General features: G+C 40.3%; 2 protein-coding genes across 2 annotated transcripts in view; both read left to right on the forward strand.

Moving 5' to 3' along the window:
• Positions 1 to 25368, forward strand: part of RPL37 (ribosomal protein L37) — a 334257-nt gene that overhangs the window by 257254 nt on the left and 51635 nt on the right. The gene's annotated exons all lie outside the window — the stretch shown is intronic.
• C6 (complement C6) lies at positions 1917 to 25176 on the forward strand. Its single transcript, XM_062600078.1, has 17 exons — positions 1917 to 2074; positions 2875 to 3031; positions 5393 to 5537; positions 6091 to 6232; positions 7057 to 7195; positions 8421 to 8621; positions 10461 to 10701; positions 12513 to 12635; positions 13645 to 13811; positions 14364 to 14589; positions 17595 to 17766; positions 18942 to 19053; positions 19447 to 19579; positions 20569 to 20760; positions 21293 to 21383; positions 22819 to 23060; positions 24995 to 25176. The coding sequence occupies exons 1-17, from the start codon at positions 1917 to 1919 to the stop codon at positions 25174 to 25176; spliced, it is 2823 nt and encodes a 940-aa protein (XP_062456062.1).

Here is a 25368-nt window from a genome sequence, read left to right on the forward strand (position 1 = left end):
ATGCTAGTGACAGGAAAAGCAAGCGCTTTAAATAATATCAAACTTATTTGGGTTTTTGCTTTCTCTGGGTTCCCTGCTTTCTCCCCTAAGAGAAAGAGCAGCATACACACGTATTTTACCCTAGCCTTATCTCCTGTTCTGTTTCCTAGTGGTCTTTACAAGCAGTACTGAATTATGAACACGTGCCAGCTTAAAGGAGTCTCACTCTTCTCCCTTCACACTGAGAGCAGAGTGATTCTGCAGCTCCACTGCGCAGTGCAGAGACACCTGCAATCATGCAGTTTTTTTTTTTTTTTGCATCTTTCTATATTGGATGAATTACATATTTCCATGTTTCCATATCTACATTTGTATGGAGAGACATTCCAGTACAATTCATCAGAAGAGATCTGTGGCTGAAGGTCTCTTTGGTGATACTTCTGAACATTTCTGTCATCAGACCAGGTCTGCTTTTCATTAACGGATAACTAAATCAAACAAAACCTCCTAGACTTTTAAGAGGCTGCTGCAAACTGCACTGAGGTCACCCCAGTCCACAGAGTTGACTTTGTAATCACCAGTCTTACAGTAAGCTGACAAGGCAGCTTTTCTTTGTTGGTTTCAAGGTATAGAGGTATCAAGAGTAAGTGTGATTTTTTTTCTTCTTTAAAAGGTCCAATTTATTGTGCACTTAACGTTTTTAAGGCTAATAATACACTTCAGATGCTCATTGGTTGGAGGTTTACTAACAGATGAGAATTTTTGCTTGTGTTCAATGAAAGAATTAAACTAATGGGGAGAATTCTATAGAATGATTTCTAAGCTGGCATCGCTGGAGCCAGGAAGTCCAGGTAAAGAAAAAGATCCAATACTCGTTCTCTTCTTGGTTCATTGGTAACTAGTTGGTTTCTCTGCATTAATTTTACCAGTCTTTCGGTGCTGATTATACTTAAAAATCCTTCTTAGAGAAGTGTGTTCATTGACGAATTATTGTGTAAAAAGCACTAAGTTCCATACTACAGCTAGGCAAAGACTTGTTTGGTTTGTTTACTAAAGAAAGGAAAATTTTTTTGGCTTGATGCAAAAAACCCTTTGCTCTTCCTCAGTTGTGGTTGTGGGGTTTTGAGGCTAAAATTATAGTTTGGCAAAACAAAAGGATTACGTTCTACCACAATAGTCTGTCAAATTTCCTGTTAATTTGATCTCAAGTTGAGAAAAATAACTTCTGCGTTTTTCAATGAATAAATGATTTGTCTTGAAAATGTTGTTCAAGTTTACCAAGAATTATTCCTTCTCAAAGGCTGTCTATAACCTCCGTCTTCATGAAATAAAGCTTCCTCAGAAGACTGAGGATGAGTTTGAATATTGATAGCCTGTGGTTTAGATGGAGGAGTCAAAACTAAGAATAAGCACAACAAGCTGCTGATGGAAGGGTGATTTTTTTTTTTTTTTTTTTTTTTTTTTTTTTAGTATATAAATTGCAGCTGAGATGTAATAGGTTAGGCCTGGCCAGTCTTAAGTTTCTGTGGTTATTTTGTATGTTTAAAAGAAACTGGCATCTGCTTTTATTCTTATTCCTAGAAAATATTTTTAGCTATGCCTTTAGAACAATATGGGCAATAGCAAATCTTTGTCACATATTCAAAAAGTTTTATAAGCAGTTTCTTAAATGGGAATAACACGAGATCATGACTAGTACTCCAGACAAATAAGAAGTCACAATGGCTGTTATGCTACTGTTAGTGGCCTTAAAGTGTTAAATTGCTGATGTACCTCATGCATTATTGCCACTTTCCAGACACATTGATTAGCGACTTTGTATTGTGAATCAGATTTATAGACTTTCAAAATCAAAACAGACATGTTACTATAGCATGGGCACAACTGTGAGTGTGCCAGTTCCGTGTGCTTTTGTGTTACCTGTTCATTTGCTGTAGATGAACATCTTCAGGATAGACAAGAATATTTTAATGCACTTCATCCTGCTGGGCCTGGTGGTTAAGAGCAGCCGGGGGTGCTACTGTGAACATTATCCGTGGGGATCATGGTCCAGCTGTTCACAAACCTGCAATTATGGAATACAGACAAGGCACAGGTAGGGCCAAATTACCTCTCTATTTTTATTTTGATGTTTCTAATTGTCTTCTGATAAAATACTGCTTTTAGGGAGGAGCAGCTGTCTCTGAAGCGATTACTTCCATAACATTGAAAAAGAAAAATTGCCATATTCAAATGTTTAGTGGATGAAATTTTTTTAATGATAAGATTCAAAATATTTCAAGGTTACATATACAGTGCATTGCAATGCCTACAGATGAACCTATTTCTGCCAGTGCACATAGTGAGGAGAGAACAACCTTGTCCTAAACTGGCCTTGCCAGCCACATGCACCTGAGTAGCTAGTCTATGTGAGCAAATGGTGGTGGAGTGGGGCTGGAGCTCGGAGCCCTGTTACAGGGGGTCTGCCCTGCGCAGAGCAATGCCGTGGGAGGTGTTAGCTATGTCAAGGAAAGCCTGCAGAAAGCTCCTCCCTGTAGGATTAGTTTTCAACAACAGTTAGTCAACTGAATGTTCAGTGTCACTAAACTAGATGTGATTCACTGGTATATTCTTAATTGGCCAGAATTCCCCTCTTTCCATCTTGGCTCTCTTTCCATAGCCATCCTTTGGGTCATTCAAAATGAGATGGATCAAAATCAAGTTTCTTACTCCGTAAACTTTGGATACACTTGGCTTTTTCTTTCAATCAACATTTCACAGTTTCCTATTACTACTCTGAGGGTTTCTTAATTGTATTCAAATCATTACCTTTAGCCTTCACCCACAGTTAGAAAACATCTATCTACAGTGTCTCTGCTCCCTTTCTAGTGTAACTTTTTCAATTAAATTTTTTAGGGAAATAAGAATGGATGAATATTATATGCAAAACTTCTGTGACCAGCTATGTACAAAGCAAGAATCTCGTGCATGTAACCAGCAAGCATGCCCTATCAACTGTCAGCTTGGAGACTTTGGCACTTGGTCAGAATGTGACCCATGTGTTAAAAAACAAGTAGGTTGAAAATTTATTATATGGATGCAAGAAATGATACTAAAGAGTTACCTTCATTTCAGACATTCAACTTTATGAAAATTGGTCTGCAAAATGACAGTTTAAGTTAACAAGGGAAATTGGTTATAAATTATCATAACAGTAGGAGCTGGAGGGAACAAGTTAAAATAAGGAGATCAAAACAGAAAGGAGCAATTTAGTAGCGTAAACCCATTTATGAGAACTTGAAAAGTGCCACTGTCATTATTATAAATGAGTTTTTCACACAGGATAAATTAAGACATAGTTTGGATGCCTATTTAAGTAGGCGAAAGTCACGGAATCTTTATGACTAATCCACGGCATTTTTATACATCCTAAAGAAAAGTAATAAGATCAAATCATCCATTGAAAAGAGTTAACAAATCCTAATTGGCACTGGCTAGGACTGTTCAGGCTACATTTTTACACTGATATTCAGGATCAGTGCAAGACTACTGCGAAGAAATCCAGAACGCCACTTCCCTACCCTTTGTAGCCTATACAAAAGCCAAGTAGATGTACTTAATATTTGTAAAAAAAAATTCTTCTGGGAATCTAGTCTCTGGATGGTGTTTTCTCCTCCTTGCCTTGTGTCTTTTGACTGACAGCAGAATTAGGAGTTAGTTGTGAGGCTGCTGATAGGGCATTTCCAGTGAACCTTTACCACCTGGATACCTTCCCTGGCAGAGAGTGGAAAGGTGAAAGAGCAGGTGCAAGTCAATTTGACCTAACAAAATCAAGACCTGGCAGATATGAGTTTGCAGGTGACTGGAGTACAGGTTGTTTATAGTGGTTATGTGGCTGGTAGATCTCAGCTTGAGCCTGATCATGAGATCATCTTTCACTGTGTGCAGACACAGCCTACAGCTCTCCTTCTGAAAGTCCCACACAGCTTCAGAAATCCATGCCTGACTTCCGTTAGGTATCATATCTTTAGACTTATGATAGACCTACGCAGGATGAGACCAGCATGGTGTAGAAGTCCATGAAGAAGCTGTTAGTTCTAGGCATGAGATATGCTAACTGCCCTGTGGGGTCCTGTCCTCAAACTGGGATGGAGAGAATGATGAGAGCAGAGTGGAGAAAGACAGCAGGAGACAGCAAATAAACTACAAGAGCTGCTCTCAAAGGAACTGAATTCTTTGTAGTGAATAGCCTCTTGTTCAAGTGCTGGATTTTTACTTAGGCATCTGTATACAAAACATTGTTCCATTTTTATTGACTTTAAATATTGATGCAGCATGTTTGTTGTATCAAGCAAAAAGTGATAGACTGCAGTCTGTTTTCCCTCAAAACTGCTGCTCATGATCTTTATAAACACTACAAACCATGAGAACAGAGGATGTGACTTCTAAGACAAATGTGAAGATCACTAAGTATGCTTCTAATGAATGGGAAATGAGCAGATTGAAGCTCAGAGCAAAGAATGTATTAACTGTGTTAAGAAGCTCAAATGGAGTACAAGGAAATGTTATCTCAAGTCCAAATGTTCACAGATGGTCTGATGTTGCTCCTCCACACCCACACTTAACCAGTGTAACTGGGTATCTATTTTAGTAGAGCTCCTCCTGCATTGTTTGACTCAGGGTCCGTCTACAGTGAAGGAAGTCTGCAAGGAAACCGATGTGGGGAAAAGTCCTTTTTGGAGAAGGAGCAGTTCAGCTGTGTGAAGATAGATTTCAGTGGTAAGCCCTTGAAGTAGGGTGAAAAACATCTGAAGTGATTTGTCTAGCAGCCTTCAGCTTTATTACTCTGTTTGAAGGATCCTGAGATGCAGGGAAGAGGGAGAGGAGAGGGGAAGATTGAGTTCTCTATTTTGCTCTCAGTTCTTTAGAGGTGGAATTTTTCAGGAATACTGTTTTTTGTCTTGTCCAGACACCCAGTGCTCCTCAAATGAGGGCTCCCATGGGTGGGAACTAGGCCAACTGATTTAGGCATGTGAATACATGTAATTGTCATAGTGTTTCTGCTTCAACAATGATGATAAAGAAAATTTTCAGATAGGCTGTTCTCATATCATTTCCTATTCTACCCTTTAAACAGAAGATACAGAGACTTTATTTTTGGTTCTTCATGTGATACAACCCACACCATCAAAAGTTTAATTGTGTACTCTGTCAGGGCTATTGAGGCTCTTGGATTTTAGTTCCCTGCCAGCCTTATCTGGGATAATGGCATGACAGGACCTAAGGACAAGAATAGCTGATGGTTTCCTTCAGGGCTATGGCTCCAACAAATCTTCAACAGCACTGAGGCATGTGGCTCTGCCTCAGGTGCCACTAAGGCTCCTTAGCTACAAAATATACAAAAATAACCCTGTTTTCATTTCTTCTCCCTCAGTTTCGTGTCCGGTCACTCCTTCGCCCATCACAGTTTGGGGGTCAGGCCTGTACTGAGCCACTGGTCGATTCCCGCCCATGCTTCCCAACTAAACTCTGCAACATAGTGGAAGTTGACTGCAAGAATAAATTCCAGTGTGAAAATGGTAACGAGAGTCTTCATTACGTAATTTCTCTATTATTAGATAATCAAAAGATTAAAGATATTGTTTGTTTATTGAGGGTCAGGTGATTTGGATCTTGTATATCTCATGTACAAGCTTGAGGGAAAGGGGCAGGGAGAATGTTTACTAGACTTGAGTTTCAGTCTGAGTCCAAATTTGCAGGTTAGTGGAGTTTTTATTATATTTGTAAGCCCTCTTGTGGAAATCTTCTGTTTAAATATATCTGACCAAATGCAAAATAACCACATACCTCTTTGTTAAACCTTAAACTAAGTCATTACAGCTTCCAAGCAAGGCAAATAAGTAGATTTGAAACATTTGTTTCCTACTTGAACAATCAAGGCAGGATTTTGCCTTACTATTAATTCCTTGGACAAATTCACACCTTTACAAGGAAAAGAGATTGACTTCTTTTCTTTTTTTACTTTTTCTTTTCTTTTTCCTTTTCTTTTTTCTCTCCTTTTTTTTTTTTTTTTTTTTTTTTGCATTCAGACTTAATGAGTTTTTGTGTAATTTTGCTGCTGTTTCTCTGCAGGTCGCTGTATTGCAAAAAACCTAAAATGCAATGAAGAAAATGACTGTGGGGACAACTCAGATGAAAGAAATTGTGGGAAAAAAAAACCAGTGTGTAACAGAAAGTATGGGAGCATCCCAAGTGTGCATTTAATAGGCAGTGGGTAAGTAAGTTTTGTTTGCATTTTTCATAGATATGATGAAACTTTATTTCACTAACTTACATAAATAAGATAATCCCCATACTAGCATGTAAAAGTATCCAATTAAACTGGATAACCTCTCAAATTAGAATTAACAAGAGATTATAAGTATGCAATTAATCAGGCTTGAACTTGCCTACTCCATCTTCAAGGCTTAGGCTCCCTTCTGTGCTGCTTGCCATATTGGATACAATAGAAAGCTGTCAGAGCACTGCTGTCTGGAGGACCTTGTCTGCTCTCACAGCACCAAGTATACCATATATCAGCAATTGCTGATTTAGTTATGCCCAAGCACTTCAGAAGATTGGACGTTCTTCTAAATAGGTCTGATTATGCATGATCTGTGAATTTTTTCACATCTTAATACCAACCACCATGTCTTCCAGCCTGTGAATTTCAGCAGTTTAACACCTAAACATGGGATGCCAGCTCCAAGTGGTTTTGCATTTTTGAATGACTTCAGTGCACTGTGGAAACATCATTCATGATGTGGGTGAAGAGCTCGTCATTTTCTTAGACCATTTTTAGTTGCATCTCTGCCATTGTCTAGAGGGCAGGATGGAAAGTAGAAAAGAAGTTTGCTACTACAGCTTGGATATGTTTTTTGTAGGCAAATTTAGTATGAATTAAGAGTTTGTGTACAGAAGCTTTTTTCAGAGCAGTAGCTTTATCTTAATGCTCATGTCCTTTGTTGGTATCTTCATTGAAGCTATATACCACCTAAATGCTTCAAGTCATATATGTTTTGGGGATCTTTTAATCTCTGGATGTTACTTTTCTGTTAGATTTCACATTCTGGCAGGAGAGAGCCGAGGGGAAGTCCTTGGCAATTCATTCAATGGAGGACAGTGCAAAACAGTGAAGCGCAATGAAACAAGGATATTATACCGTGTCCCTGCAAATTTGGAGGCTATCAGCTTTCAGGTACTCTCAAGCAGTGACTCTTAGCTGAAAACGCCTTGTTATAATCCATCCAAGTTCTGTGCACAAGTCTTAAGCAGTGATGTGTGTTTTGGGACAGGATGACTTCAGAAAATAATTTGAATGCTATAGCTAGAGTGTGACATCAGGCTGCATGTGTACTGGCAGACTCTCACTGCAGCAAATAGTGCATTAGTAGAGAAGAGATGCAGGACATGAAAAGGTCTCAGGTAATGGATGAAATCTGCACTGCTGATTTGTCACCAGTGCTGCATGTTTTTCTAGCCTGATTTTAAAAAGAGCAACTGAGCAAAGTGCTTGTTAATGTGTTATCTGGAAACAGATTGATTTGTTTGTAACCTGTAAGCTTAGTCAGTGAGATTCAAAAACTGCTATGCTCAGAAATATTTAACGAAAGAAACTTTAGTTTGTCCAAGTCTCTCCAAAGCTGTTTGATTTTTAGTTCTTGATATTAGCCTGCAGAAAAGTTTGTGTCAGATACTTCTAGGAGTTCATCTCTCTCTTTTAACATATAAAGTCATCTTCTCTGGTACTTCTTCAAGGGGAGTTTGCCCAATTTCAGTCACCACTGAGCTGACGCTAAAGTTGTCTGGGTGCCTGTGCTGTGCGTGACAGCACTGCTGAGGCTTGCCAAGGGTATCAGACTAACTTACTCCCTGCTTTTTTCCCACCTATCCCTAGTCCATCAGGCAGCATGTGTGCCCACGCTGGCAGTATGGTCCAAGACTTCGGTTTGGATCAAATCTATTCATTCCTGTAGCAGGGGAATGGGGAAGAAAGGACAGAAAACGCCAAGTTCTATGCGTTGCGCGATATGGAAGCTGTGAGACTTGGACTTGCTCCTAGTGTAGATGACAAAGGTAGTTGTGACATAGACTGAAGGTCTGGGAGTCTTTGAAAAGTGTGTTGAAAAATTACTCCTAATCTTCAGGTGGCAAAATTTTAGAAAGATGCATTTACTCTTTTTCCTCTTATATAACTGCATTTTAGTAAGTCTACCTCTCATTCATCTCACCTACTAATAATAGAATCACAGACCTGTCCAATAAGTTCATCTTTTGTGTCAAGAATGACTTCTTAGCTTACCACTGTCTCAAATATTCAGTCATGTTTCTCCTAGGGAAAAAAAATCAAGAAGTCACTGCTTAATAGGTTGATCTGTTTCAGATTATCTGGGCAAATACACTTTCCTTTACTGAATCTGTAGGTAATAAATGAAGAAGATGATGCAGCATCAGATTTCTACAATGACTTAACTCCTCTGAGTGACAGTGATGCTAGAGGTAGTTCATTCAGTCATACTGGAAAAAGAAGTTCTGGTATTCCATATTTATTCTCAAAAAAGAAACGGACACAAGTCACATCAACCTCCTCCTTCAAGAAAGCCATTGAAGCCTCACATAAAAAGGTAGCTAAATGTTTCCTCCAGTTTCTTCTTTCAGTTCCATCTGCTCATTTCACAGAACAAAGCTATTGATACTGATGATTATGTCATGGTAATTTAGATGTTTGGGGTTTTTTTCTAGTTTGTGATTTGCATTTTACAAAATCACTGGAATTACCCATAAAGAAGTTCATCTTCTGATATTACAGCATATTCCTGTTTATGATATACCTTCTGTAATGTAACTTACTTCCCTGTTTTAGTACAGAAATCATAGGATTATTCCACTTATAAAAGTTTAGGTTTGACATAGATTTGAGATTTTCGAATCAGCTAAATCAGTCCTTTCCCCATCTCAGTTTTGAGTGAGAAGATGGGTAAGAGTGCAGTGGAAGGAACAGTGGCAAACACAACTCCCAAAATAAATGAAGTTCACTCAAGCATGTGATATAAATCTGTGTATATTGGGAATTAAACCACATGAACTTTTCATTTACTAACCAATTTTCACATTGTAATATTGGAGTCACATAGGTGCCAAGTTGTGCTTGATCACAAAGATAATCTCAGAAATAACACATCCAAACAAAAGTTTCTGAAAATAGAAAGTCTTTCCCCCCATGAGATTCTGTCCCTTTAATGTGGGTGAATACTGAGGAATGTAAGATTCACATATTTTTAGTTTAATGGCAGTAAAGGATCAGCTATTTAGTCTGCATTTCTGCATAGCAGAGGCCATAGGATGGACCAACACTAAGGCCTACTTGCAGCCCAGGAGCTGTAATAAAATTGGAATTAATTTTTCACAAAAATGACAGTCATAATTTTAAGGGTTTCTATGACAGAGGCTTTACTCCAAGCCTTGCTGACTTTTCCTGGTGGTGAAGTAATTTGACTTAAATGGTCCATTATTTCTGGTTTGAATTCATCTATAGTAAACTTCCAGCCATTGGAAATCTATTTAATTTGATTCCTGTTGAGATACTTATACACAGATCAAATTGTTCTTTTGTAGAACTTGTAAATTATTTTTAGTAGAATGGTGGCTTCTTGTTTGCTTAAGCACAACCAAAAACTACTTATGGAAATGTTCATTTCAATGAAACTTTCATCAGGAAGGTTTCTTGGATATATGTTTGTTTTGAGCATTGTTGTCATGAAATCCCAGAAATGCATGGTAATTAGCCAATAACTTAGTAGGCAGGTGACCTAGATTAAAATCCTTCCGTAGTGGTCCTCCTGTCTAGGTACATCCTTGTCTCCAAGCCCACTTGGCTTAGAAGATGCAAGCAGAGTAGAGCTGGCTGTCGAAAACATGAGATTTTTCTAAATGTAAGAGATGTTTCCGGTTTCTGAACCTTACTACTTTGCTTTTTTTCCTTCGTGTCCTTCCTGAAACCTTGCCTGTTAAAAGCCTGATACACAAACTGAATGAGATCTTTCTTCCTGCAGTGTTTTTTTCAGTATACTGATAAATAAATTGTGACACAGTGAACTAGCAGCCAAACTCTCAACTCATACGATTGTTTGTAAACAGCATACTGATGACTATACTTGTATGCTGAACCCTTTCCTCCTGGCTTCTTGTCTTATTGCTGCTGTATTTCTTATGGTAGGAATTGTTTTGCTTTGTTTAGTGCTTACAGTCTTAATTTTTCCTATATACTCCCACATAGTAATGGAGTGTTATCCTATGGGGCTCTTGTAAACTCAAGGGCTAGTTTGTGCAGGTTTACTCATGGTTAAAGCAGCATGATACACAGGATTATTTACTTGCAATATGGCTCAAATCATACTCTCGGCCCCCCTACTTTTTACAATTAATTACTTATGAAAGTGCTCATTCTCTCTTTTAATTTCCAGAATTCCAACTTTATTAGAGTCCATAAAGTTATTTCTGTTGCAAACTTCAAAATGAAACAGTCAAATCTACAGCTCTCAGACGTCTTTCTAAAAGCACTTAATCACCTGCCCCTGGAGTACAACTATGCTTTATACAGAAGAATATTTGATGATTTTGGCACTCATTATTACACCTCAGGGAAGCTGGGTGGTTCCTATGACATTCTTTACCAGTACAGCTCAGAGGAGCTGAAAAACTCAGGTATGTAACATTTAGCAAGAAGTCAGGATTCACTTACCACCTTTTCCTATGGTTTTATTAAGACAAAATCACTGTTTATTGTCAGGCCTTACAGCACACAGTAAGTTTTCCAAGTTAACATTAAAAAAAAAAAAAAATTTTAAATGCTACCACTGTAACTTGCATGGGTACATGCCTTGCTGGAGTGGTGGGAGAACAAACATCTCCAGACCTGTTGTCTGTGCCCTGCTGCCCAGGAAGGGGTAGTATAACCTTGGGATTTTGGGGTGGAGGCTGGCTGAGACTCGGGAGAGCAAGAAGGAGCAACTGGTCAGGGGGTAGGATGGAGCTGGGAGAGTAGGGGAAGTGCCAAGAAAGAAGCAAATGTACTCCAGAGTACACAAATGTACTCCAATGCTCAGGGACACTTCCTAATATCTTCATACCAAGACTGAGTGCCAACTGGAAAAGATATTCCAGTCAAACAGATGCCACTGTAGGACTGAAGTCTGATGAGAGGTATCATAGAATCAGTAAGGTTGGAAGGGACCTCTGGAGATCATCTAGTCCAACCTCCCTGCTCAGCAGGGTCACCTAGAGCATGTTACACAGGGTTGCATCCAGGCAGGCCTTGAAGATCTCCAGAGAAGGAGACTCCACAATCTCTCTGGGCAACCTGTGCCAGGGCTCCGTCACTCTCACAGGGAAGAAATTCCCCCTCTCGTTCAGGCAGAACTTCCTGTGCTTCAGTTTCTGCCCATTGCCTCTTGTCCCATCATATGGGACAACTGAAAAGAGTTTATCCCTGTCCCCTTGACACCCTCCCTTCAGGTACTTATGCATAGTGATAAGATCCCCCCCTCAGTCTTCTCTTCCCCAAGGTGAAGAGGCCCAGCTCTCGCAGCTGTTCCTCATAGGGCAGATGCTCCAGCTCAGTTTAAGTGGGACCTTCTCGGCTACAGTCATTAAAGCTGTTGGTGTAGTTAGAAATGACTCCAATCTCATGATAGCCAGACTGTTGAAAAGTGAATACTACAAAAGTGGAAATCTGAGGTTAAAAAGCAGTGATTCTTAATGCTACCACTGTAACTTGCATGGGTACGAGAGGGTACGTGAAGGGACTGGTAAGCATAACCCTGTTTAATGCTGTTTGTATGTTAGGAAGTGCAAGCCTGCAGCAGTGGAGTCTCCTCTTAGGCCAGCTGATGGCAATGCTGCAGGAATGACTCACTAAAAACTGATATAAGCAGATGTACACACTTTTAATACGTGTGTGTGCGTATATACATACACACACATACACATTTAGCATTAGTGTATACATACATCATATTAGGGTTTTTTTTAAGGTAGGTATACATATATTTTTAAAAAGGTGATATACTAAAATTTGTCTTATCACCATGGGAGGAGCAGCCTCTTTCCAAGCCCCTTGCTGCAGGGCATGGCACAGTTTGCTATTCCCACCACTGCTGACCTGTGTGGTTAGACTGAAGGACAAGGACTGTTCCATGGGGCGCTGGTGACAGGATGGGGTGTTAGACACCAGCGGAGAAATGGCATGGAAGAAATACCCCAGCAGGAATAGGAGGGAGAAATCTGGGAGAAGTTAGACATGGGTAGAGCCAATGGGATCAGGATGAGGTGTAAAAGAGGGGGCTGGTAGAGGGAAGAGGGGAGAGTGAGAAGCTTCAGCTTGGCACAGAGGTCTGAAAGAAACTGAGGTGCAGTGAGACCTGCAACGGCTTGTGTTGCTGTGGCGTGCCTGAGAGCGTGGAACTATCGCGTAACAAATTTATAGTGATTCAGCTGTTGCTTTGTGGTATTTCTAGGTCTGACGGTGGATGAATCAACAGAGTGTGTCCGCACAGAAACCACTAGGCGTATCTTTTTCGTAAAGAGAAAGAAAGTCAGTACCAGCTGCACCACAAACAGAATGACTGTGAAACACGAAGGTGACCGTGACAAGAATGAAGCCCACGCGCTGTCATTTACTCTGAGATACTATTCCCTCAGCTAGGTGCTCAGGGTAAAATCCTAGTTCTGCTGAAGTAAAAGTGCAGCTTCCACCAATTTCTGGGGAGCCGATATTTCAGTACTTCTCTCTGAAGCAAGAGTCAGAAACATCTTCTCCTTGGAAAAGAAGTTATGATCTGGGGGTGCTTTTTTTCTGCTCTGGAGTGCCATCAGTAGGGGACCAAGTGTCTGAGGGAGATCCCGCAGTTTGAGGGGATCCATAGCGGTGCTGTGGCAGCTGTGGATCTGACAAACGTCTCCCTCAGTCTCTGCTCCGGGGCAGCCTATGCTGGAAGTGGGAAACGGGTGCAGCCTGCAGCATGCAATGCTGACCAAGTCCGTGTCCTCACTGACGACAGTGCGGGGCTAGTGGGGGTCTGGCAGCAGTAACGCAGCCCTGCCCTTCCCTTCCCCTCTTCACTGGGCCAAGCAGAAACCGAGGTGCAGCAGGCACCCTGGCAATGCCAAGAACGTGTTTCAGTAGCTGCAGGAGGCTCATTTTCTCCAGGAATAGCAGAAGTCATGTATTCTGCATCAACAAAAACAGGGATTTGATCACTTGTGCCATGTTTCACCCTCATTTTATAATCAATTCCAGTTATTCGTGCAGGGACTAATGCTCCTGTTTTGCAGAGCATCCTTCTAGTGGAGTCTGTATACCTTGCACCTTCCACAAGTCTGTCGCGTAGATCTGAACATCTCTGTGGCTGAGGTGTTATGCGCTTTTCTTTGGAAGACTGTGACAGACTGCTAAATATAACAGCGGGGATTTTTTTTGACTTTAGGTTCCATTCTGCAGAAGCTAATTTCATAAAATTAAGCTTAATGTATTCTTCTAAATTATCTCTCCCTCTCTTCCCCCCCCCCCTTTTTTTTTAATTCTGTTAAATCCACCGTCTGTGGAGGCCTTTATCTATGTGATAATTCTTCAATGAAATCCTCTACCAGGTTCCATTCTGGAGTCGGCCGAACGATCGGTATCTCTGGTAAAAGGTGGAAGTTCAGAATATGCTGCAGCTCTTGCCTGGGAGAAAAAGGGAGCTTTTCCAGAACACACCATCTTCACAAACTGGCTGGAATCAACAAAGGACAACCCTGTGGTGGTTGACTTTGAGGTAGGATAGGAGCAAAAAATATCGTGATGGTAGAGCACTCAACAACTAGCAGTTCTCTAGAGCACTCTTTGGGTGGTTTCCATCTTTTAAATCAGGATGGTGCTGAATGTGGTGATAATTGCAAATGTGCAGGCACAATAAAAACAATACGCAGAATATTTTAGAACTACGTTTTGTGTGTCTCGGCTTATAAAGCCGCACAAGGTTTGCGTATGTTGAAGGCAGTGTGTGAGTGTCCTCACACACGCAGTGGCTGAGCATAAGCATCCCCTGCAAGGTGTCCTGAATTTTTAGATGCAATATCTGCTTGATGAGGTTTTGCGACTGGCTTGCTGAGCCCTAAGCAGAGGAAATAATATAAATGAGATAATCTAGATATTTGGAGGAGTCAGGCTCCTTTAAAGCATATATAACTTCTTACACAGCAATGTTCCTGGCTCATTTATGGTACAGCTTCATGTGAGCATTCTGGTGCCTTCAAAATTGACCTAGCAGTCACTGTCTCACAGCTGCTGCACCTGAGTAGTCCTTTCCTGGCTGCCTGCCTTTCAGGTGTCGCCCATCGTGGATCTGGTGAAGAACGTGCCATGTGCAGCGACCAGGCGTCACAACCTCAGGAGAGCCCTGAGGGAATACGCGGGCAGGTTTGACCCCTGCCAGTGCGCCCCGTGCCCCAACAACGGCAGGCCCGTGCTGTCCGGGACGGAGTGCCTCTGCCTGTGCCAGGCCGGCACCTACGGGGACCACTGCGAGAAGCGGGCTCCAGACTACAAGTCAGGTATGCGGGGTCACGCTCCCGTGGTGTAAACACGGGCCCTCAGATGCAGACCGCGCAGTGGGCTGGCGTCGTGAACTCCGATGCGGTGGAAAAGCTGAGAAGTGTTGCTTTTGTAGAGCACTTGAAATTAAATTCTGTTTTTCTCCGGAACAAAAGTCTGAAGCTTCAATAAACAGCAAAACAATGATTATGATCCTATACAAATGTTTCCAGTAATTAACTAATACCAAAGCCTTTACCTGACATGTTATTTTCAAATCATAATTTTCCAATATGTTTCAAAAAATATTATTCTTAATGTAGCAGTGCTTAGTCCTGCATTTTGAGTTGTTGAGCTCCAACTCATTTCTATTGCACCAGGTCTCTATTTCATTAGCTATTCCATGGTGGTATCTCAATTTTCCAAACTGAGTCATTGGCAGACTCTGATACCAAGCTCTTATTTCTGGAGCTGAGACTTTTTCTGAAAATGTTAAATAAAAGATTAGTCCTAAAACACAGCTCATCACTGCTCCTTTTAGGTCACTCTGTTCATCCAGCTTTCATGGTACTCAGACTCCAAAAGCAGCATATGAGCAACTCAAAAGCTGTTATTTATGGGCTAATACGTACAGTAGATAACTGGGATTTAGCCAGATATTAGGATAGGCATTAGTTTGTCCATTTTCTCTAAGATCCCCAGGAAATCTTTCCTGGCCAGGCAGCATCAGCCTGGTGTGCAAGAGCTGGCCTCAGCTGCTCCTAGGGACAGGTCCTTGATGTTGCTGACTTAATATTCTAACCCTGTTTACCCCTCCACCCCCCTCAGGATTTTATACCTATCCATGTTGGTTTGGGGTGTTTTTTTCCTTCCTTAAACCCTTGAACTGCTAACAACTCTGATCAGCAAACCTGCTCTTCTCTGTAATTTTACCTGCCACTTTGTGCCATTCTGCTCTACTGGCTTTCTCGCAGCGCTTTCTCACAGCTTGGCTGTTTGCTTGAGCTCTGCACCAGGGTTACATGGGCAGGCTGCACCAAAGCAGGGCTGCAGGTCCCTGGGGTGCAGGCAGCTGGCAGGGTGCAGATGGAATGGGTCACAGCCCTACGGAGCTCCAAGAGTAAGGGTGTTCTTGGTTTAATATAGCAAAAGGAATTTATTTGCTTTCAACTTGGGCAGTATAACATTTTCTCATTTTTCATATATAATTACCAGGTGACTTTATTCTTTTTTTTTTTTTTTTTTTTTTTTTTTTTTTTAGTTCCTGTGATGCTGATTAATAACCAACCCACATCATGATAAATCCCTTTAAGCACAGCCAGTTTTAATCCTCCTTTTAATGAACACCTTCTTCATTATGTTTTCACTAATCCTAGTCTTCTTTCACATAAAACTAGTTTTATGGCCCTATATTTAAACTAGAACTCTTCTCACTTAAAAACTAGTAACATGACGAAGCTGTCTAAAACCAGGACTGGAGAGCAGGTTTATTTTTCAGCAGCTCTCACAGTGTAAGGACACAAAGCTGAAAGTGGCAAGTCCAAAACAGATGAGGAGACATGGTCCTCCACACAGTGTCCTTGTGTTGTGGAATTCCTCACTATGGAATTTTGTGCATATTGAAGGTGTGCATGGTCTCAAGGGTCAAATGGACAGGTCAAAAGTGAAATCCTTTGAGGACTATTAAAAACTAGGTCACTAGTTGGGGTCCAGGAAGTCCCTGGCCTCGGTTGTTGGAATTTTGTAAGGCTCTCAGGAAGTGTTGCTGCATGCCCTGCCCATTCCTAGAACCCTCCCTAGCTGTCCTTATGGTCATTTTCAATGGCAGAATGGATATACTCTTTATCTAACCTAGTATGGCAATTTTATGCTCTTAGTATGCTCTTCTAAAACACTCATGTTATAACCATGTCATATATTTTACAGAATAGCCCCTGGCAATTTTGGTGATCAAAGATATGTCAGGCCTACCCTTAGTAAACACATGACACTTCTTATCCAGAGGTGGTGGTCAGAAAGCATAAAGGCAGAATTAAGAAGAAATCAAACTGAGTAGTCTTGGCTTGTAAAATAAATCATAAGACAAAATAAAAGACTCCTTGGCTAGAAAAGACAGAAATTAATGAGGATGAAATTGAGATCAAAGATAATTGTGGTCAAAATTAAAAGAAACCCATGATCTAGTTTTCACTGTGGACTATTCTGGCAAGACAAAATGGCTAACGAATATAAAAATTGTTGATTTTGAGGTGGAAGATGAACTCAGTTTAGTATGCCTTAAGGAGAGGGGACATGCAATCAGCATTTAAAGAACATTTGCATGCAATTGCAACTGCAGGTTTTTTGAATGAAATGGGCAGCAATACAACACATAGGGAAAACAGCAGATCAGAAAGGGAAGGAAGGGAAAATGATTCAGGCAAATAAAGGCTACATTGGCTGATAAAGAAATATTTTGAAAGAAATAAGTGAAGATATAAAAATAGATGAGTGCAAAAAGTGTATTGTGTGTGCAGGAGAAACATTGTGTAAATAAAAACGTGTATATAATGCTTCATAGTGACACAGACAAAATACCCCAGAGGTAGTAAAACAGACAGTGGTGTTTTGTTTTAGTTTGCACGGGGAGTAGATTTGCATTTTTAGACTTACTGTTAGAGCTCCAAGATTTAATTTAATAGCACAGTGCTTTGTAAGTGATCAAAAACGGCTGACAGCATCATGAAAACTGAGAACATCTATGCCTGCAATAAAAGTAGAAACTAGGCTGCTTCTGATTTTCAGTGTGACTTTCAACTGAAACAGGAAAGGAAGGTATATTCAGGCTCTACTAAAGTAGTCTGAATTTGGCTGTCCATCTCTTTGGAAAACAGTACACTCTGGATACAATCTATTCCCTTAACAGTTAACATTTTTCAGAGGATTTAAAATTGTATTTCCCACTGTTGCTGTTGTATATGGACCAAGAGCAGTATAATGAATGCTGCAGACACATTAAAAGATGAGTTTCTTTTATGTCTTTCAGTTGCTGTAGATGGCCGCTGGGGCTGCTGGTCTGAATGGAGTTCATGTGATGCTTCCTTCAAGAAGAAAAGGACCCGAAGGTGTAATAACCCTGCCCCGATGAACGGAGGGAAGCCCTGTGAGGGTGAAGAGGAAGAGGAGGAGGACTGTTATGTCTCTGTGTTCGCAGACAGGTAAGAAGACAGTAGATGAAAGATACCCGTGGTTGTGGGGTACAGGTAGAGACCTCCAGAGAGGCTTTGTGACTATCAAGGAGAAATAACAGACAGCTCTCCTGTCAGAAATCTTGTAGTGGGGGCTGAGAGAAGGAAATTTCTGAAATTCTTTGAAATTTAATTCAAGTTCGTTTTTTCTTATTCCTAGAAAATATATAATGAATTCTATTCTGATATATGTCTACAGATATTTTACTCTGCTTCTCATGGCTTCCTATCTGAAGCTGTAGAAAACTTGCCTGCTTCATGAGATTTTACAATTCCTTTTTTTTGAGCTGCAGGGTTTAATGTCATGTCCTCTTCTCTTTGAGATTTAGATTTGAATTCAAAGCCTTGGTGAGATTTCTACTGAAACTACCCAGTTTTCATATTTCTACTTTGAGTAGCTGTGATTTGAGTAGATGTGTACCAATGTCTTATGACTTCAAGCTGAAACCATAACTCCAATCCAAATCTGGGCTCAGTTTCTTGTGTCTTCAAGAGCACATCTTTGTACAGGTTCAGTTTTTTTGTTAGAACCAAGAGCAGAAGCTGGTAAGGCAGAATTTTCATCTCCTCTGTAATGACCTGAGGAGATTCATTTTGAGAGCACTTGAAAAACAGTGGATTCTGGTCCCCTGTTTTCTTCTTTCTTAATTAGATGCTGCAGGCTATAGAGCTCCACATTCACAGAAATCAGCCTTCTTTAACCGTTGCTTGACAGCAACAGTAGAGTTTTGACTGCGCTCCCTAAAACTCAGCCAAATCATGTCGACCCTCAGTACTGGTCTAAGTACTTAGACACTGTTATCCCTTAGACAGTCTCTCTATCTGCAGTTCTTCACCTCTTTTTTTTTTTTTTTTTTTTTCTAATTTGATATAAAATTCTTAAGTTATGTGAATAAAAATTATGGTTCTATATCTATCACTTTTCTAGCCCTCTTCTAGTCTCCTTCCCTTCAACACTCCTGACCTTTTCCATCATCCCTTACTTAATAGAATCAAGAGTGTTTTTGCTTTGGGGTATTTTAGCCGCTTTCTGGAGTGGATAAAGTATTTTCATTGTTTTCATTGTAAAGCTTCTGAACTTCTTTCCTTGTCCAAGTTTGATGCCACTGTTTAACATGCATCCTTACCAGAAAATTACTTTTCAGAGGGGCTCCTTGTATAAATGATGATGAAGCAAGGCGAGAAGATGATATCCTGATTGGTGAACCTGAGTCTGGATGCTCCAGGCCAGACCCACCAGAAAATGGCTTTATCAGGGTGAGCTTGAAAAGTGGGTGAGTGATATGAAAGGAAGGAGTGTGGGAGAGTTGCAGAGTTGGCAATTTTTACAACCTTTTTGCTAGGTATACAGAAATAAGTCACATACACAAATATTTACTTCTGCTGATTTCACCTGATATTGAAAGCGTAATACTACTTGCAAAAGACCACATCCATCTGTTAAGTAGAAATATTTTGCTAGATAATTAGAAACCCATGTTTCATGTTAGCCTTCAATAATAATTGATCTTTGAATCTAAGATAATATTGCATTAAATTTTTCACTTGGCTGATTAATTGACATTTTATTTTTCACCGTCTCCATTTGTTTTCTTTAAAATCATTCTGAATGTGATTTTCAGTTACTATAGATGTAATTTTTTCCTGTAGAATGAAAAGAACCAGTATGCCGTGGGGGAGGAAGCTGAAATTGCCTGCATGACTGGTCATGTCCTCAGTGGCTTTCAGTTCCTTAGGTGTCTACCAGATCAAACATGGACACAGCAGCATGTTGAATGTGAACGTAAGAAACAGAGAACTAGTTTGGCTTGCAACAAAACAGAAGAGGAATAAAAATAAACAAAACAGACTATAATATATGCTTTAATAAAAGAACATATAGTGGTATCTGAAGAGATAGCGTTTTAAGAGGGCATCTCATACATTTACATTAGAGATGACAAAAACCTACTGAGTGACTAGATTTTTCCTCTTTCAGGAGTGTAGTTATTACATACTCTGTAAGGATAGTTATTACATTCTCTGTAAGGATATTGTAATGTCCAATGCTTTAGAAAACCCTGAGATGGATTTTATCAGGTCTTCTCTAGTTTAGTTTTCAATATCTTCAACAGAAAGATTCATCTTCTGTCTCCAGACTTATCAAGATAATCTTTAAGTTGATGACAGCCTGAAGAAAGCATCCTTAGAGGAGCTTGACTCCCACATTTTATATTAAATGGAAGGTTCATCTCTAATCTCCCTGGATTGTCTTGAAAGTCTACAGAACAGATTAATGCCCTGATGCATTTGCAGTCCAATGAAAATTAAGGACCAGAACTGATCTGGGTTTACGAACAGGAGAGACTCCAATGGTTTACTAGAACACAATGTAGTTGTATTGACTTAATATTCATTTTATTGTGAATTTCTTCTTGAACATGTTTGAGCTTTCTATTGCCATTCACTTAATTGTCTTACAGCTTCACTTACAAAAACAGTGTTGTGAATGTCAGTCTTAATTTCAACATACTGTAAAATTAAATTACTCATACTATCACACATTAGAAACAAGTAATTTAGTTATTGATAGAAACATATTTTATAGAACTATTGACAGGATATTGCAATTTCTAGATTTAATTATGATAAATATTTTAGTTTTAAATGTCAGTCAGAAGTGTTCAGTGTTATTGTGACTATATGGGTCTTCAGCTGAAACACTACAACTTGCTGTAAATATTCTTGCACCATGAAAATGACAACAATCTTATTTTTCCTTACTTATTACAGCTTCAGGATGCCTCAGGCCACCAACCTCTTACAGTGTCACTATTTCTCCGTTTAAACAACAGTATGATATTGGTGAAACTATTAAGCTAAGCTGCCAAGCTGGGTATATAGTCACTGGTCAAACAGAGTATACTTGTGGGAAAGACCTATCCTGGACACCATCTGTTTCAAAATCTATTACATGTGAAAAAGGTTAGTATTTCTGCAGGTATATATTGTTTTTCTATTGCTGGGACCCACAACACAGCTCTGATGTGTTTACTGTAGCTAGGTAGAACTAGGAGGCAGATGATTGATTTTAAGACATATAGCAAGTGATTATTAATTTTGGTTTTACTCTATGCCTACCACAGTGCTATATAAATTCAGCCAAAAACTTCTGCATTAAGTTCATATTTGGGGGGTAAGTTGTACTGTATAATATGTTAACTACAAAGTTGTGAAACTGCATTTTTTTAAAAAAAGGTTCTATTAACAAGGCTTTATGAAAGCGAAGTAGGATAATGCATATAGTTGAAACTTCAGCTTGTACAGGCTTTTCCAGTAACTTTTGTAGACTCATACATCCTTGTGGAATCCCAACCACAGGAGCTTTTGAAGGCAGAAAATTGGGATAAATTGAAATTAATCAATTTTAGGTTTTACAGCAGAAGACTAAGATAATTGTGCTCAATTTGTTACTTATTCTAGTAACTCTTTTTTTTTTTTTTTTATTTTATTTCAGATATGCAAACTAAGACTAGAGGTATTTGTAATCCAGGACAAAAACAGGTTGGGTCTCAGTGTGTTTGTATGTCTCCAGAAGAAGACTGTGGGTAAGTGAAATACTTTCACTAGAAAAAAGATAAGTCATGGTTTCTCTGGTGGTGGACTGTTAGTCCATTGCAAACACAAAACAGGAAGAGTAACAGAAGTGACAACAACTTCAGGATTATTGGTGTATGTTCAGATATTAGCCAGCAATGCCATTATATCAAAATTACAGCTCCATTTATAGCCTATGAACAATGACATTAACCAAACAGCACATCACAACACCTTTCTAATCTACATCTCCATCTGCTACTGGAGATGCCTACTCTTCCTTTTCCTCCCTTTTTCCTCTAGTTTCTTAACTTTTGCTGTCATCACTTCTGCTCCATGTGTTTGAAACCACCCCTTTTCAGGTGAATATGCTCCAAAACACATGTGTATGTTTTGGTCTCCAGGGCATATAAAAGTACGTAAGACTTGGACATACTGTCTCTTCATGGAATATGACCTCACTTTTGAGCCTTTCAGTAAACAGAGCATTCCTCTACTCCTAGAGGTTTTTAGTAAATGGCTGGCAAGGACGGAGGTGTGGTGCAAGTCTGAGTGTTGTCCTACTGCTTGGGATTGGAAAGATGAGCACAGACCAAATACCGGCTAGACTGCCGTAGAGCTGAGACCAACGCATGTCCCACCACAGGGCTCCTGTGTGACCACAGGCAGTCCCTTGGCATGGGGTTCATCTCACTCATGTGAGCCCCTGAATAAGGGCTCTTGTGGGAGCACAGATGCCTCGAGCAGAGAGAGAACACACTTAAAGCGTGACAGACATTGTCACAAATACACGGGTTGAATCCGACGTTAACTGGTGGGGGTTTGACTATGGCTGTAAGCTTAACCCTTAGAGGCCTATCCTAGGTGAACTGGTATTGCTCCTTCTCTCTGGAGAATGATTGAGCTCCACAATGTGATACCATTTGGAAATGCCTGCACATGGAGAGAGTGAATCCACTCAGGAACCAGGAGTAATACAGAAAGGAACTACAAGCAGCTTAGCTGTGTTTGCCTGCCGCTGATCCCAAATTAATTATGCCTCTGAGGCATACTTACATTAATGTCAGCAGTGCTGCATTAACTCGGCTAAACCACCCCCAGGGGCTGTGTTAGTTTACTAAGCTTTCTGGAGGTAACAGCATGCAGGGAGCTCACCTTCCATTTTCCTGTGTAGGCATGCTCTTCACTTCTCATCTGCTGGATGGGAATAAGACTTTCTTATCTCACGAGGACTATGCTGAGGTGTTGGAGGCTTCCTAAGGCTCAGATGCTGCAGTAATTGAGACTGTCTCAGTTCTTAAGATACATATCCACTCTGGCCACAGTTTTGCTATGGCTCTTCATTCTGCACCATCAGGGTGTTAAGAAGCAGGGATGTACTCCATGGTCTGCCAAAATAATTTTTCTTTTTCTTTTCTTTTTTTTTTTTTTTTTTTCCTGGGGCAGCCACTACTTGGAAGACATCTGTGTGCTACATGCTGCTTCAGAGCAGACCATGACAAAGCCCAGCTGTGAGTACTTAGCTGAAAATTGCCTCCGAGAGCAGTCGTTTCATTTCTTGCATGCTGGCCCTTGCCGTAGTGATACCAATCAAGACTGGGCTATTGAAAGGGCAAAGCTCTCTACAAATAGCCTGAAGAAAGTGCCATGTGGCTATGACACCTGCTATGACTGGGAAAACTGTGCAGGTATGGCTTCTGACTGGGGTGATGGATCCAGGGTTTAGGCACTGAAAATAGAACATACTGGCTGCTTCATTGCTCTAAGAATGGGGTTTACAGGCTTTTTGGTCTATATCCTCTGAGCAGTTTGTGTTGAGAAGAGTATGGAAGTGTGGTCAGTCCTTTGTCCATCCTACTGTGCGTTGCACGCACATATGTGCCGTCCCCCTTAGGCAGAAGTGGTATAGAGCTGCCACTCGTTAGTAGTCAAGGCACAAAAGGACCTTGAAGATTAAGGGAACTTAAAATTTTAGGAGAATTAATATTTAAATCTTCAACCACAGAAGCCTACTCCACAATGTTATGTCCTATTCCTTGTGAGGATATTTTGTACTTCAGGAGTTAATCTGGCTCACACCCTCAATAGCATATAATTAAATTATGAAATTAAATCATGGTACTATTTAAAAAGCAAGACAGGGGCCATCAAGCTTAATGGGATTTTAATGGTAAATTTTGCAAATACCTACATGTGAAACCTGTGTTCATTAAGAGTTTTAATGAACTAAGCTGTTTGGTGAAATCTCTGAGAGGATTATGTTATAAACACTGTTGTGCAACTCGGCTGTTAACTGTGTAAATAGCTGATAAGAGCAGCGGGTTTTCCCGTAAGTGTGCGAGGTGCTGGCTGGCTCGGCACCGATCACGTGCTTGCCAGGAAAAGGCTGAGTGGCAGCTGTACTCGTTCCTCTACTTCCAGAGATGAATATGACACTTATCATAACTTGCCTATTTATGACAAATAAAAGGGCACTAGTGATGTGCAGCAATTGTAAAACTTGATTTTGCAGAGTTAGGATGCTTTGTGCAGTATTAGATTTGAAGTCAATGGCTGTAAAGCCATCACACGAGGTACTGCTCCTGCATGGGGCTGAAGAAGAAGCCAAGACCTCAGGCAACACGGTGTGCAGGAGCTTTTAGAAGTTGATAATAATTTATGAAGGACTTGGGCTTATTTACTCCAGAGCCCTAAGGCAGCCTAGGTATGTTTCCACTGCGGAGGTGGCTTGAAGCTGGATCCTGTGCCATCTCTTCCGTGTTCTTCTGTAAAAGGCTCGCAGGAGTCTTGCTCAGCAAGCAAAAGTGAGAACACAAGCAAGAGTAAAATTAAATAAAATAAGATTTCACTCTGGGACTCATGAGGTTTGAACTGAACTTTCCTCTTACCTTCACAAAAGTCCCATTTCCCACTTGTAAGCATAAACGTTTAGCAAATGGAAGTTTTGGCATTTCTGAGAATGAGTAGCTGGTATTAACACAGGGGTAGAATATACTGCAGTACCATGTGAAAGCAGCTAAGCTGATGGAAAAAACATACTTTTCACATGATTTAAGAAAGGGAAGGCAGAAACTTAGTTTCCTGCCTAGGAAATTTCTGGGAAAGAATCTAAAAAGTCAGAATCTGATTAGATCAGAAATGGGTAATGAAATAACAGGCAGTACGGAGCTTTACCAAGGCCAGCAGCAGGTAGCTTAACATTCATAAAAGGGGCTTTAATGATAATAGAACCTGACACAATACTGACCTTAGGACTCCATTTCACAGCAACATTGTGTGTAAGGATAATTGGGAACAGAAAGTCAAGTTAATAACTTTTTGTTTAGAGGAAAGGTCAGGGAAAGCTAGCAGATTAAAAAAAAAGAAAAAAAAAAGAAAGAGAAAAAACAATTCCGTTTCTGTTCTTGTATGGGCCAGTGCTGCAAAAAACTGATATTTAAAGCTTTTTTTTTTTTGCCTGTGTTTCTAACACCCTGATATCTTTGTGTGCACACTAGGGTCTCTAATGTATCATGAACCTGCAATGGCATTTTTTCCTGTTGATTTTTGAAATGTTGTCAAACTATAAATACATGTGTTTAGTCATGGTGTTTGCAGCTAAGACCTCAACATGTTCTTTCAGAGACACAGACCCAGTGCTACTGCCTGCTGCCTTACCAGTGCCCCAAAGAAGACAGCCAGCTTCACTGCATCCAAATAGTGTCAACCGGGAGGAAGAAGACGGTCAGTTATTGCACGCTAGCAGCCATGAAGTGTGCTGGCGTGAAAATGGAGGTGCTGAATGCGGGGAGCTGCCTGGGGTAACCCAGCAGCTCATGTTGCAGCCACCCTGGTCTTCCCGCTGCGTGCAGGCTGATGGACCCTGGTGAAGACTCAGTGGAAGCACAAATGGATCAAAAAACAACGGGTGGAAAAAAACTGAACTAACTTACTGTATTTCTGGCAGGAGGGTGGGAATGGGCTTTTTTTTTTTTTTTTTTCCTTTTTTTTTTTTTT

The sequence above is a fragment of the Rhea pennata genome, chromosome Z (assembly GCF_028389875.1).
Source record: "Rhea pennata isolate bPtePen1 chromosome Z, bPtePen1.pri, whole genome shotgun sequence".
Classification (NCBI taxonomy): Eukaryota; Metazoa; Chordata; class Aves; order Rheiformes; family Rheidae; genus Rhea; species Rhea pennata.

Coding starts and splice junctions, on each gene's coding strand:
- C6 (XM_062600078.1), top strand. CDS start 1,917: ATGAACATCTTCAGGATAGACAAGAATATTTTAATGCACTTCATCCTG. Junction 3,032..5,392: donor ACCCATGTGTTAAAAAACAA/GTAGGTTGAAAA, acceptor CTTCTCCCTCAG/TTTCGTGTCCGGTCACTCCT. Junction 13,812..14,363: donor CTGTGGTGGTTGACTTTGAG/GTAGGATAGGAG, acceptor CCTGCCTTTCAG/GTGTCGCCCATCGTGGATCT.